At 54.7% G+C, this 13,527-nt stretch overlaps 6 protein-coding genes across 6 annotated transcripts; 1 reads left to right on the top strand and 5 right to left on the bottom strand.

Annotated features, from left to right (window-relative positions):
* Positions 1 to 718: 718 nt before the first annotated feature.
* On the bottom strand, positions 719 to 1,726 carry J4E92_007307 (uncharacterized protein; the record flags this gene model as incomplete). Its single annotated transcript, XM_051498670.1, has 1 exon — positions 719 to 1,726. One exon carries the CDS (start codon positions 1,724 to 1,726, stop codon positions 719 to 721), a length of 1,008 nt encoding a protein of 335 aa, XP_051350944.1.
* A 423-nt stretch (positions 1,727 to 2,149) lies between these two features.
* On the bottom strand, positions 2,150 to 3,079 carry J4E92_007306 (uncharacterized protein; the record flags this gene model as incomplete). The annotated part of the gene is made up of 1 exon (XM_051498669.1): positions 2,150 to 3,079. The coding sequence occupies one exon, from the start codon at positions 3,077 to 3,079 to the stop codon at positions 2,150 to 2,152; it is 930 nt and encodes a 309-aa protein (XP_051350943.1).
* A 230-nt stretch (positions 3,080 to 3,309) lies between these two features.
* Positions 3,310 to 5,805, bottom strand: MAK5 (ATP-dependent RNA helicase; the record flags this gene model as incomplete). The annotated part of the gene is made up of 1 exon (XM_051498668.1): positions 3,310 to 5,805. The coding sequence occupies one exon, from the start codon at positions 5,803 to 5,805 to the stop codon at positions 3,310 to 3,312; it is 2,496 nt and encodes an 831-aa protein (XP_051350942.1).
* A 385-nt stretch (positions 5,806 to 6,190) lies between these two features.
* J4E92_007304 (uncharacterized protein) lies at positions 6,191 to 7,405 on the top strand (the record flags this gene model as incomplete). Its single annotated transcript, XM_051498667.1, has 1 exon — positions 6,191 to 7,405. One exon carries the CDS (start codon positions 6,191 to 6,193, stop codon positions 7,403 to 7,405), a length of 1,215 nt encoding a protein of 404 aa, XP_051350941.1.
* Positions 7,406 to 7,722: 317 nt separating this feature from the next.
* On the bottom strand, positions 7,723 to 11,677 carry J4E92_007303 (uncharacterized protein; the record flags this gene model as incomplete). The annotated part of the gene is made up of 3 exons (XM_051498666.1): positions 7,723 to 7,921; positions 7,976 to 11,043; positions 11,090 to 11,677. The coding sequence occupies 3 exons, from the start codon at positions 11,675 to 11,677 to the stop codon at positions 7,723 to 7,725; spliced, it is 3,855 nt and encodes a 1,284-aa protein (XP_051350940.1).
* Positions 11,678 to 12,687: 1,010 nt separating this feature from the next.
* Positions 12,688 to 13,239, bottom strand: J4E92_007302 (uncharacterized protein; the record flags this gene model as incomplete). Its single annotated transcript, XM_051498665.1, has 1 exon — positions 12,688 to 13,239. One exon carries the CDS (start codon positions 13,237 to 13,239, stop codon positions 12,688 to 12,690), a length of 552 nt encoding a protein of 183 aa, XP_051350939.1.
* Between the last annotated feature and the right edge of the window lie 288 nt (positions 13,240 to 13,527).

Raw genomic sequence — 13,527 nt, 5'->3', positions numbered from 1 at the left:
AGGTGTTCGCATTAACCCGGCAGTTGACCCTCGCAAGAGTGAGTTGGATTCGATGGCGCGCCTTGTGTCCACAGGCTGACGGGAGGGCGGTGACGATCGAGGCGCAGTCTTAATTATCGTTCACACGACGGCACGGCGCGCACGGCGCCAAGAATAATGACTGCCTTCCGAAAGGTAAGGCTGAGATGTCGGATAGAAGGACAGGAATTCCTAGCTGCTTCTGATGATGACCAAACGCGTCCATGTCGTGAGCTTGAAAGCGGAAGACCGAGATGTTACCACATCTATATCCGTTGCGCTCGTGTCATCATGTGTCCAAGACATTGATGCTGCTACAGAAAATGCTTCGAATACAGAAGCAGAAACGACATGGGTGGTAGACTTTGGATTGCCTGAAGCTGAAAGGGCGCCCCCCGGTGGGTGCCCGTGCGCTGACGTCATCGATAACTAAGCCGCATAAATCACCTGCCTAGGTGCACGGTTTCGGACACGGCCAGTCACGAATACACCACACAACTTCAATCGCGAAATTCCGTCACGTAGGATCGAGTAACAAGGGATATATGCTACGTCTCCCTTGCTGAAATACATGTAACACGGCCCGCAGGGGGACACACTTCGATCATTGCATGTAGCTCCTATGTCATCCTCCCATCCGCTTTTCATGCAGCATGATCGATTCCTTAGCAGTCACGATCCTTCCGCGACATCTTTCTCTTCAGTTCTCCTCTGCGACAACAGGCTGATCCCGCACACTCTGGAACCACCTATCCAAGTCCTCGAAATGCTTCTCCAGCTTGCTGTCAACGCTCTCCGCGACTGGCGATGGCGACGCAATAGAGTCTGAGGTACCGGAACCCGGCGATAGAGTCCGAACGTTCGACGCGTCCTGCGCACGCTCCAGATCCTCTTCCGCCTCATCCACTAGTCGATCAATCTCCTCCGGTAACAAGCCCTCGCGATCGAGTATGTCCTTGATCTTCTCCGCTACTGCAATCTGTAGCCTCGCCGTGGACTGCCGCTGTTTGAGCGCGACAGTAAAGTTCTCCAGAGACTCCGTAAGAGCGTTGTTATCGTTCTTGATGCGGTTGCCGCAGTTCCTCTTCGCGCCCTTAACCTTGGGCGGCGCAACCATGGTCTTCACCTTCTTGGTAATGAGTTCGGCGTTACCGATGAGGGTTCCGTAGTGATCCAGGTATGCTTGATAGTATTCGAGACGCATTTCATTTAATTTTTGGTGGAAGGCGCGGAAATAGGTCGTCCTGTACGCCGCGGTTTGGTCGGACGCTTCCTCGGCCTCTTGCAGCGCTTTCTCACAGGTATGTGCCGTGTTGAGTGAAAGCCGGGCCAAGTCTCTCATTCTGTCAACGATCTTCTCGTACGATCCTACTATCCGTTCCAGATAGGCCTCGGAGGTGACTTCTATGAATACCATAAAAATGATGGGAATGAGGAATTGGCGACCTAGGAGCGAAGATGCGGGCTGAATGAACACAACGTGGATCAGTGTGTAGAGAACAAGAAGTAACAACGCGCCTGGCGAGAAGTAGCGTCGTTTATGCGGCGATGTGTTAGCAAGTCTGCGCAGGACCTGATCGAGCTCGTCCATCATCGCATTCTCGATCTTTTGAAGCGTCTCATCATCTTCCGAGGTGAGCGTGTCTTTGTTGATGTTGGGGTCCATGGCAAGCGTCTTCGGGTTTGAACATGGGGCAGGTGTAGACATTGCGCTCGTTGCCATCGCTATCTTTTCCTGGGATGACTCGTGCTGTGGTAGCATTATTCGAAAGATCACTGGCTACGATAGAATACCTCTTCAAATAGGCGATGGGGTGGGCAGGATTATACTACGTCATTTGCTGTTTGTTGTTGACATCCTACCCATCAATCAGGCAACCACGTTACATGACCCCACGAAGTTTGCCCAGGGGGACTTGCGAGAAAGAAAGCGCCATCGTATCTCGGGAAACTGCGACTGGGTGTCAACTGTCAAGCGCTTGTAGGAAAACATCCGCTGCTGGATGCGCGACTTCATGAGAAACAGTTGCTATGACAAGTAAAGAGTACGAAAAACTCGCACACACATATGACATCCCGACGCTCCTCTACCTACGCGTGCACCGCATCTACTCCGGCCCTCACCCTACACCTATTCTTGCTCCTCAGCCCTATCCGCCTTCCTCAAATGATTCCTAACCCTCCAATCCCCCTCACAATACCTCTCCAACCTCTCCCTATGCCCATTCAACCTCACTTCCAACCCAGAATCGACCCTAGCAGTAGCAGCAGAATTCTTCACCAGATCTTCCAAATGCATTAGATATCCATCTACCGCCGCCGCCTTCTCCAGATCACTCTCTGCCTCGCGGATAAAGCCATCAGCTCCCTCATCTCTCAGCGCGCGTCGTGTTTTGGAGTACAGGATCTTCTCGATACTCTCCGCTATGTTCAGTCGCGTTTGTGTCCTTGATCGCATCATGTAGACCTTATCGAACGGGATGTTTAGCGCGGGAGAGTCGGGGGTCTTGGTGTGGGTTCTGGATAGATGTTCTAGATAACTGATGGTGCTGCTTTGGTGCTTGTGGAGAGATATGTAGTGCCTGAGACGGGCTTCGTTGATGCGTTGCCGATGCCTGCTATGTGCTTCTTCCCTTCCTTGGAGACAAGCAGAAAGCTCTTCCGATAACGCCTTCTTCTCGTCTTGCAATCCCTTTACCGTATCCGCATTTTCTCTTAGAGTTCTCTTCTGTGCGTCTATGGTTTTTTGCAGGTACTCGATTGTAATGGCGAGGATGCAGATGAATATGTTTGGCAGGAAGAATGCAGGGGCCAACTCAGCCAAGATGAAGACATCGGTCGTGAAAAGGCCGGCGCGGAAGTGGAGCAAGCCGTAGATGGTGGGTGCCCAGATTGTAAACTGCACAAAAATGCTTCGGAGGTACTCAAGCGTGATGTAGCCAGCAAACCGTGACTTTAGAGGCACTTCCGTGGTTGTTGGGACGTCGGTATTCGTGGCAGAGGACTCGTCTCTTGTCGCTCTGTCATCAGCGTTCGGCTGAGTCCGATTGTCTGGGTCCATAGTTGCAGTTGAAGACTTAGACCGTTCTGTATGATGAGCTACGAACCGTCGCGGAACGACAGAGAAAATATACTAATGCAGTGTTTGTACGTAAGTAAACGCACAAAGCGCTCCCTAGTTTGCTCTTCGCAATCCCGCAGTCTATCATTTCGGAAGCCAAGCAAAGCCTAGAAGGTTCGTGGAACTGGTCGCTAAGACTTGCGTACAATTGATCATCCTCTACGACGTGACTATTCAACAACCTCATCAAACCCAAGTCCATCCAAATTACCCAAAAACTCCATATTCCCCTCCCCAGCCATAAGCGCATCAACATCAATACCGCCACTGGTAAGATACCTCGCACTAACCCCCGTATTAATCCTCTGACTGAGCAAATGTTTAAGTTCCGCTCTAAGAGCCTGCATCTCACCCTTCGTCATCTCACTCGCCTCCTTCTCCTTCTTCTTACGGCCACTACCACGGCCCCGCTTGCCCGGTGCTTCCTTCTCAAACTCCTCGCTGTCGTAATCTACGCCTAGGTCCTCAGCTGCACGGCGGAGTACATCGTCTTCGCTGTGTTTCTTTTCCTTCGCGATGACGGTGTCGGCGAGGCGTTTGGATATGGTGGCGCGCGGCTTTAGGCGGGAGACGATGCGGCGGTCGATGTCTAGGGTGCGGATGAAGAAGGCGGTTTTCTTTGATTTGGGGGCGTCGCTGGCGCGGGCGTGCACTTTGGCGACGAGGCGTCGGACGCCGCCGACTTCTTCGGGGGCGCAGATGAGGATGCTGGCTCCGGATGCGTCGGCTCGGGCGGTACGTCCCGAGCGGTGGACGTAGGTGTCTGCCGCGCGGGGGAGATGGTAGTGGATGACGAGGTCTATCTTGGGTATGTCGAGACCTCTGGCGGCGACGTCTGTGGCTACTAGGATTGATCCTGGTCGTTCTTTGAAACGTTCGATCGAGCGTAATCGAGCTTTTTGGGGCATGTTGGAGTGTAGGGGTAGAGCGGGGAGGGCCAGATTTGTCAGGAACGGCGTTATGCGACGTACTGCCGAGATTGAGTTGGTGAAGACAAGAGCGCGCTTCTTGGTGTAGAACATCAGTAGCGAGTAGAGATACAGGTCCTTCTCAGGTCCGGCACATTCGATAAGCCCTTCTTGCAACCTGCTGGCCATCTGCGAAGTCGGGTTGGCATCGATGAACATTGGCTTTTCCTCGCGGAACTGAAGTTTCTTGAGTAGATACTCCATCGACTGTTGTTGGTTCATCAGATCCCCACCACCATACTTCTGCTTCCCAGCGAGTTTGTGCTGCAGTTCCTTTCCGAAAGTGGCAGAGAACACAAGAGTTTGCCGTTGAGATTCCGGCGCTTCCTCGATATCGTCTTTCTCGTTAGGCTCATCATCGGGCTCTAGGACTTTCAGGATCTCTCCCATTTCCTTGAAGTGTCCTTGACTCAACAGACGATCAGCCTCGTCTACGACCAGGAACTTGATTTGCTTGAACTTTGGTAGCACTCCTGACCCGCTGCTCATGACTTCCCACAGTCGTCCCGGTGTTCCGACAACAATGTCGGCCTTCTCTAGTTGCCTACGTTGCTTTTGTACGGACAGACCACCTGTGATGGATGCAATGTACGGGGAGTCAAAATCACCCTTCGCGCAAAGTGCGATCAGGTGATCATTGATCTGATGCGCAAGTTCACGTGTTGGAGCAATGATCAATGCAATGGGCGCCTTGTCCTCGGGGTCTTTGGGCGTCGAGCGAGCAGCAAGATATGTCTCGACAATGGGGATACCGAAAGCGAGTGTCTTTCCTGAACCGGTCGAAGCCTTGCCGATAACATCCCGGCCAGACATGATCTCGGGAATAGTAGACGCTTGGATACTGGTAGGTTTCGAGAACTTCAGCTTCGCCAACGCACCAAGCATCTCTTCGGAGAGGTCGAGTTTGGCCCATGCGCGCACATCTGTCTCGTCATCGTCGTCATCGGCGTGGTTTGCCAATATATCCCAAGCGCCAGGTCCGAATGTCTCGCCGTCTTCGCGATCTTCGATATCGGAGGTTTCGTCGTCCTCGTCCTCGGGTTGATGGTCCTCTTCTTCGACCTCATCTGGTGTCGGCAGCTCTGCCTTGGCCTTCTCCTCTGCCTCCCTCTTGAGTTTTGCTTCCTTGGCCCTCTTCTTCTTCTCAGTCTTTGTCAATTTCTTCACCTCCGGCTCGCCGTTGATAGCAGTCGCGCCAGCTGTATCCTTGGCACCTGCACCGGCAGTCTGCTTTAGAATTCCTGCCGGCGCATCTTCCTCATCGCTGAAGCCTTCCCACGCGACTTCCTCATCTGCTTCCTGCAGTTTCTTTCCAACGCTCTCGTCTTGTCCTACCACCTTCTCCTCGTCAAAGGTAATCTGCTCCAAGCGTTTTTGCTCGTCCTCCTCCCGTTGCCACGCTTCCTCGACATCCTGTGCCACCTCATCTTCCGTCTTCGTAGTCTCAAAGGTAAGATTGCCAGTAACCGGATCCTTCACAATCTCAACATCTTCAATCTCTTCAAGTCCGTAGAACCCCTCAGTATCCTCCAACCGATCGGGCATCTCCACAGTCTTCCATCCTAGCTCGCTGAGTTGGACTCGGCGCTTGGGTCTCGTGGACGGCGGAAGAGGTTTGGGGAAGTCGTCGAGTTTTTGACGTTTGGGTTTGTGACCCTTATGCGACGCTTGTTTCGGGGCGGGATTGGGGCGCTTCATGGTGGGCTGTGGGTGCGATTGAGGTTTGTCGTGGGTTGGATGCGCGCGCCGTGAACTTTTTGGAAAACTTGTCGGCCTTCGGGAGTCCGCTTGCCCCACTTTTATTCTAGCCCACTTGCGCTTTCCCACACTTCACGTGCGAATGACTCGCACTCGTTAATTGACGTTTTCTGGATCGGCAACTTTGACAGATTCGCACAAGGCATAGAAAGAGCAGGAACAACTTGAAGAGAAAAATTGATTCAGACGTGGTTGGCATATTCAGACAGAAGCCTCACGGCCATTACATCGCCCTACCCGCGGTGCAAGGACTACACACCCCACCAAACCTACATCTGAAGACCAGAAGTTCGACGTCAAACGACGTCAACAACATCCATCCAAGATGGGCAAATCATCAAAAGACAAACGAGACGCCTACTACCGCCTCGCCAAAGAAGAAGGCTGGCGCGCCCGCTCCGCCTACAAACTGCTGCAACTAGACGAAGAATTCAACCTCTTCGAAGGCGTAACGCGCGTCGTGGATCTATGCGCCGCGCCAGGAAGTTGGAGCCAAGTTCTCTCGCGCGTGCTGATAAAGGGGGAGAAGTTTGGGAGAGCAGGATGGCAGGATAAGCAGAAGAATATGCGGGATTATGTTTTGGGCGGTGGTGGGGAGAAGAAGGAGAAGGAAGAGGGGGGAAAGCAAGAGGGGGGTGTAGGAGGAGAAGGAGAAAAGAAGGTAGAGGAGACACCAAAACTCACACCCAGGGAAGGAGTGAGAATAGTGGCGATTGACCTCCAACCCATGTCCCCCCTCGAAGGCGTAACAACCATGCGCGCAGACATAACGCACCCCTCCACCATCCCCCTCATGCTCAAAGCCCTCGACCCAGACACCTACGACCCCACCCTTCCCACCTCCACGCGTTCCTCCCCAGTCGACCTCGTAATCTCCGACGGCGCCCCCGACGTCACCGGCCTGCACGACCTCGACATCTACGTACAATCGCAACTCCTCTGGGCGGCCCTCAACCTCGCCCTATGCGTCCTCAAACCGGGGGGCAAATTCGTAGCCAAGATCTTCAGGGGAAAAGACGTAGATCTGCTGTTTGCGCAGCTCAAGATCGTGTTTGAACGTGTGAGAGTGGCGAAGCCGAGGAGTAGTCGGGCGAGTAGTATCGAGGCGTTTGTGGTTTGTGAGGGGTTTTGTCCGCCTGAGGGGTTTATGGCGAGTTTGGAGAGGCCGTTGGGGGCGGGGACGGTGTTGCCCGAGCCTGTGAGGGAGGAGTCGACGTCTTCAGATGCGAAGAAACCGGAAAAGAAGGTTACGAGCCGGGTTAGGGAGGATGGTGCGATTGAGATTGATTTGGGCGATGAGACGGACGATGAGGATGACGTTGAGGAGGGTGGGCGGCGGTGGATAGCTCCATTTTTGGCTTGTGGCGATCTGTCGGCGTATGATTCGGATGCGACGTATCATTTGCCAAAGGATAGGGTTAGTCTGGATCCTGTACAGCCGCCTACTGCGCCGCCGTATAAGAGAGCGTTGGAGATGCGGAAGTTGGCTGGTGGAGCGTATGGGAAGACGAAGGGGAGGGCAGAGAAGGCAGCGTCATGATAGAGGCTAGATACCCTTTCGGAGTTATCAAACATCAGGCGGATACTTCAGCTCATGGTCCAGTAGGACGAAGGAAGAAGATCCTTCGCAAACAGGGAATTCAGCAGTAGTCACGCGAATGAGAACATTGGAACTTGAAGCTTTATTTCTGTATACAACAGCTAAGCATATCCCCTTTTAGGTAGTCCAAGATGAGTAGTAGATGCTTCTCCCATATTGAATGAACATCGCTCCCACAAGATCACCTTAACCCCAAAATATGCCCAAAGCTTTTGATAGTAAATGTCATCGCATGCCCAACATGATCATAAAAATGCCTAAGCACGCTCCCTGCGACCGCCGTTACCACCCTTGGAAACGATGTCGAGAATCATCTGGCGGGCCTCCTCGCAGCCATCCTTGGTACCGACAATTTCGATAGCCTCATCCTTGGCTTGGTCGCGGGGGACCTGAATCTTTGTGCCGGTCTTCTTGCGGAGATCGTTGATTGTAGCACCACCGGGTCCGACAACGAGCCTGTGAGGTGTTAGTATGACTGCAGCATTGAAAGTGTTGAACGCTTGAGCTTACCTGTAGCTTCTTGGGTCGGGCAGGATCAGATACCCAGTGGCGGAAGGCTTGGAAGCAGCCTCGATAGCCTGCTCAAGCCTTTGACGGGCCTTGGGAAGGCTCTCAGTGGGTCCACGCAGGATCCAGGGGATAGTGGCGGAGGTATCAGTGCCCTCTGCCACAGCGTTGTTGTCAACGATCTCCCATGAGTGCTCGTTGGAACCGGCAGTCGCATCGTCGGTGATCAAAGGAAGAGCACCGTTAGCACCCTTCCTAGCGCGTCCAGCCTCAGCTTGGGCAGGCTTCGCGGGCACCTGTTCACCGCCGTGGTCGACGGTAACCTTATGCTGGTTGCGGAGCTGCCTGAAGAACTGACCGTTGTCTGAGATGGCGTGGTGGAGGTGACGGGGGACCTGGATGGTCTCGCCCTCTTGGCCCTTGACGAGCTCAAGGATGTGCTCTTTGGCCTTCTCAACGGCAGCAGGCTCACCGGTGATCTTTACCTGACTACGGGCGGCACCAGTGGTAGTCTGCTTAGGAATGTCGAGCTGGATGCTGAGCTGCGACTCGAGTTGGCGGCGTGTCTCACCTCCACGGCCGATAAGCAGACGGTGCTTGTCAGGCGAGACTTCGATGGTCTCGGTGGTCTGGTTCTCCAGCGAAGAGGCCTGTGCCTTCAAAGCAGCAACGATTTTCTCAACCACACTCTTGGGACCCTCAACACGGATAGTTGTCTCATCAGACTCGGGGCGGGGGAAGCGCACCATACGAGCCAAGTCGCGCGAGTTGTCAGGTCCGCCAGCCGAGGTGACAATGGAGCGGATGTTGGCACCGCTGCCACCAATGAGGCTCCTGTGGTGCTTCCTGTCGATATCCAGAGTCTCGACGATGGTATCATCAAACTCGCGGGCACGCTGCTGCAAGATCTTCTTGGCCTCCTCAACAGCCTTCTTAGTACCCTTGAGCTTGATCTCCGCGCGGCCGGATGGATCAGCGGCATCACGCGCGCCGGGGACGTCGATCTGGCAACCAGTCTCGAGGCGAAGGTTCTCCATCTCGCGACCGCCTGATCCAATCAGGCGAGGAATGTTGCTCTGAGCGACCGAGACAGTGTCGTTGAAGGAGTTGTCCTTGATGTACTGGAGCAGACTGAGCACCTCGTCGCGGGCCTCATCGGCACCCTTCCTGGGTCCACGAATGATGACTTCATCCTGGTTCTGACCAGAACGAACGTTCTTCTGTGATGACGCATCTGCTGCCTCCTCGTCGTTCTGTGCTCGGCGGGGGAAGTTGATGCGTACACCGTAGCGGTCCTGCAGACGCTCTACCTGCTTGCCACCAGCACCGATCAGGTCGCGGTGGAACTGAGGCGCAACCTTCAAGGTGTGTGTAGCCTCGTCTTCGAGTTTCTTGGCCATGTCAAGAATGTCCTTCTTGCATTGCTGTGCCTTGGCGGAAGGTCCCTTCAGCTCGACCTTACCGTCGTTGATCTGAACATCAACGTCGTACTTCTGGCGCAGACGCTGAATGTTCTCTCCACCCTTGCCAACAAGATGGCTGGCGTACTTCTGGGGGTAGTCGAATGTTGTGACGTGGTTACGCTCAAGCTCGTCCTTCTCAGCTTGCTCGATGAAAGCGAGAATCTTCTTGTTGAGCTCATCAACGGCGCTCGACGGTCCACGGATGGCGAAGCTGTTGTTTGAGCGGCTGTGAGGCTCCGGTCGTCGCTGACCAAACAGCGCCTGAACGGGAACCTGGTCGGGTGTAAGACCTTCTTGCTGTTCATTAACGAACTGCTCGATCTTGCGATGGAACTTGGGGTTAGACTCAAGGCCACGAGTATCGATTTGTGGTTGGTTCTTGGTCAGACCCATAATGAACCGCTGAGCGTCTTGCAGACCTTGCTGGTATGCCTTGATCTCAGCTGGGGAGGGTCGGCCACGAGGAATGGCGTACTCGTTGTAAGGAGCGTCACCCTCGTAGACGAGAATCAACTCTGGCGATTGCTCGGTCTCATCAGGGAAGACAATGTGAACGCCATGGTCTTGTCGGACCTTTGGTGCATTCTGCTGACGCAAGAACTGGTGGTAGAAAGGATCGACGTTCATGGTCGCGAAACGGCTAGGAGGGTGCGACTGGAAGACGCTCATGATGTCGCCACGAGCCTTCATGCTGTTCTTTCCGTCGCGAGCGTAGATTTCCCATCCGGTTGGGGCATCACGGTCTGAGGGTACGACAATGCTGGCCTCGTGCATGCGCTCAAGATCAGCAAGGGCCTTGCGTTGACGCAGGTAGCGAGTCAGGTTGTGTGCGTGCGCCTGTGCGTTGGGACCCTTGTGCTCACGGGCAGCATCCGCAGTAGCCATGGTCATGCTAGCAGCAAGGTCCTCAAGCTTGTTGATACCCTGCTCGATCTTGTTGGGCGGGCCGACAATGTAGACTGTCTCGCTGTCGTCGGAGCTCGGGGGCATGACAATGCTGCAGCCAGTCTCCTCCAAGAAGTCATGGAGAGAGTGGCCCCGGTCACCAACGATGAACTGATGCCTGCCGCGTTCGATGGATCGCTGCTCGATGGCCAACTGCTGGCGGAGTTGCTGAGCGCGGCGCTCGAGCTCAGCTTGGATCTGCTGTGCAGCGGCGCGGTCACCAGAGACTTGGATGGGGAAGTTGGCCTGGGGAGCGAACTGGATGGGCTGGCCGCGAGTAGCCTGGGGAGGTGCCTGGGACTGCCAAGTGTGGTACTGCGGGATCTGGATGTTGACGTCGCGGCCCTGGACAAGCCTGTCGGTGTGGACGTTGTTGGGACCTGCGAGGAAAGGATAGAACTCGGCAGGGATGTCCTTCAGACGCAGGTTGACGGTCGAGGTGCGTTCGTTGACGATGGCATCAATCTCGCGACGAGCCATCTCAGCAGTCAAGGCATTGCCCTCAATGTGAACGTTGACCACGGTATCTTCATCCTCACCCGGCTCGGCCTTGGGAACCTGAATGCGGGCACCGGTGCGCTTGCTGATTTCCTGGATCTTGGAACCTTGACGGCCGATGATGTGGGCGCGAACGGAGGCGGGAACGGGGACATCGACGGATTGCTGGCAGATGTTAGTTTGGTCAGAGTAGAATTGATGGGTGCCATACCTTGGAGCCGACTTCGTTCGCGACTTCCTTGAGAGCCTGCCTGACTGCTTCAACCGGACCGGTGGCCTCGAAGATGAGAGCTCCCTGGCCCTGCTTGTAGTCGAGCTTGGCCTTGGAGCGCCTGTTGATGTCGCGGACGATCTCGTTGATGGGCTTCTTCAGCTCACCGCGGGGGGCGACCTGGTGGGCAGCGAGGGAGATGCGCTCGGTGTGTTTGCCGGGGATGTTCATGGACGGGAGGGCGGGACCACGGCTGGGAGCAGATGGGGCAGGCGCGCTGCCATTGACGCCGTTGGAGGTGACCGAGGCAGGCTTCTTGCCCCAGGTGGGCGCGACAGGAGCCTGAGTGCGCTTGGCGGGACCGAGAGCCGGGAAGGCCTCCTCAGACGACGTGTTGAGGGCAGGCTTCTTCGAGGCAGGTTGCTTGCCAGCTGCCTTCTCGCTGAGCTCGGCAGAGGGGTGGGCAAGCTCATCCTCGTCGGGGACGTCCTCGACAGTGACATGGTGATCTTCGATGCCATGATTCTGCATGAGCCTCTGCGCCGGGGTCAGACCGTCGTCAGAGGTAGCAACTTGCTCAGATGCCATGATTGAGTATAAACCGTTTCGAGTTGACCAAAGGGTGTTCGCGTGGACGGTGGGTGGGCAGCTTAGCAGCGTGGAGCCAGCTTGACGTTGACGTTGGGATTGAGATTTCGGTGGGCGGTGTACTTCTTGTTCTGGGGGGTGGAGAGTTAGTGGGTGGTTGAGAAATAAGAGCCGAAGTGTAGAAGCCCTCGCTTTCTCGCTGCAGCGCTTTACCGGTAGTGCGGGTACCAAGTAATGCAACCGTGGGATGGGCCTGTTGTCACTCGGAGCTTACCAGGAAATAGCTTACAGGGTCTTGATGCCGTTACTCAGCAGGCCATAACGTGACTGGACGGGCGGTGCGGGTTCAATTGATGTGGGGACGACTGCTACGGTTGCAGGTGTCGTAGGCGATAGTGCAATGGGAGAGAGAGCACAGGTGGCCAGAAAGCTACTCGAAGGTACTCGAACTTCCCTTTGGTCGGTGTTGGACCCCTGCGAAGCCGCCCCACCCGACTAATTCCAATGGATCCATCCCGTTGAGCCTAGCCCTGGAGAGCCGCTAACCTCCACACCTGGGCACGCCTCGATAATTGCAATCCACTCCTCGCATTCGTTCATCTGTATTGCAACAGACTGGATACTATTCGCCTGCGATATGGTTTCTGGTGGAACGGTTATCCCAGTGTGCACTAATACTATTGGAACAGATATTCACAACCTCGGTATGGTCGCCAATATCCTCTTCTCAACCACGCATGGACAAACCATTGGCTTCTGAATATACGTTGATAGTTTTATAAATTCTTGATGCATTATCAAAGCAACAGAAACAAACGACCGATGGACTATGGCCATCGGAAGCTACCACGCGACTCTGGTAAGCTGAACTTCGAAGAAAGAGCATAATCAAGAAGAGAATTTCCATACCGCCGCCCATATAACCAGGAATGTCAAAGTAGTAACAAGAACCTCGTTTTCAACCCTCCTTCGATCCTGCTATCCTTGCATCCTCCCTCTCTCATCCCCTCTCAAATCCCCTTCTGCCCCTTCCTCGCCCGACTCTCCCAAGTAATATACCCATCAGGTTGATTCTCCTTGGGCATATGCTGCGTCCACTTCCCGCCCAAAAACCCCACACTATCATCCTGACTCGTCCTCGCCTTCCAATAACACCAACTCCTGCCCACACCACCCCCCTCCCCCTTCGCCAACGCCGTGAACCCGTCTAGGCACTCCTGCGTGAGCGGTATCCAGCTCCATAAATGGTGTGCGAATTCGTTGTCGATGTTCACTTTGAAGATCCAGTCGATGGGTTTGTTGTCGTGGCCGGTGATGGTGTAGGTGAAGACGGTGGCGCTGTCGGAGAAGATGGGGTTGGAGCCGTGGATGGAGCAGAATTGGCGCATGGCTTTTTCCCATTCGGGCACGTCGGGGTAGTGTTGCTGGGCCTTGTTGCATTGGTCGCCGCGGCGGACGAGGGTGGTTGTGTTGGTGTCATGTGTCGGGGTGGTCAGGGTGGATGGTGAAGATAGGACTGTTGCTGCGAAGGCGGCGAGGAGGTATGCCATGGACAGATGCATGGTGTGGATTAACCTGACCCTACCTTTCGAGTGGGCGCGGGTGTGGACGTGGACGTGGACGTGGACGTGGGCAAGCAAAGGTGCATAACGTGAAAGACGTGTAGTTTGTCTTATTATATCCTTCAACACCCTGCTTGTGTATTTCAGCCAACCAATAGACAAAAAGTTCTAAGGAGGCGTTGCAAGGACAAAGAGACGACTCGGATGTCCTTCCGATTATCATAAAGGAATGATGCCGATGCCATGTCGCATGGAAAGCCCTATGCCTGTATCCGGCATGATCGAGAG

The sequence above is a fragment of the Alternaria infectoria genome (genome assembly GCF_024043175.1).
Source record: "Alternaria infectoria strain BMP 0036 chromosome Unknown scaffold_12, whole genome shotgun sequence".
Classification (NCBI taxonomy): Eukaryota; Fungi; Ascomycota; class Dothideomycetes; order Pleosporales; family Pleosporaceae; genus Alternaria; species Alternaria infectoria.
This window is presented reverse-complemented; position numbering and strand designations above follow the sequence as displayed.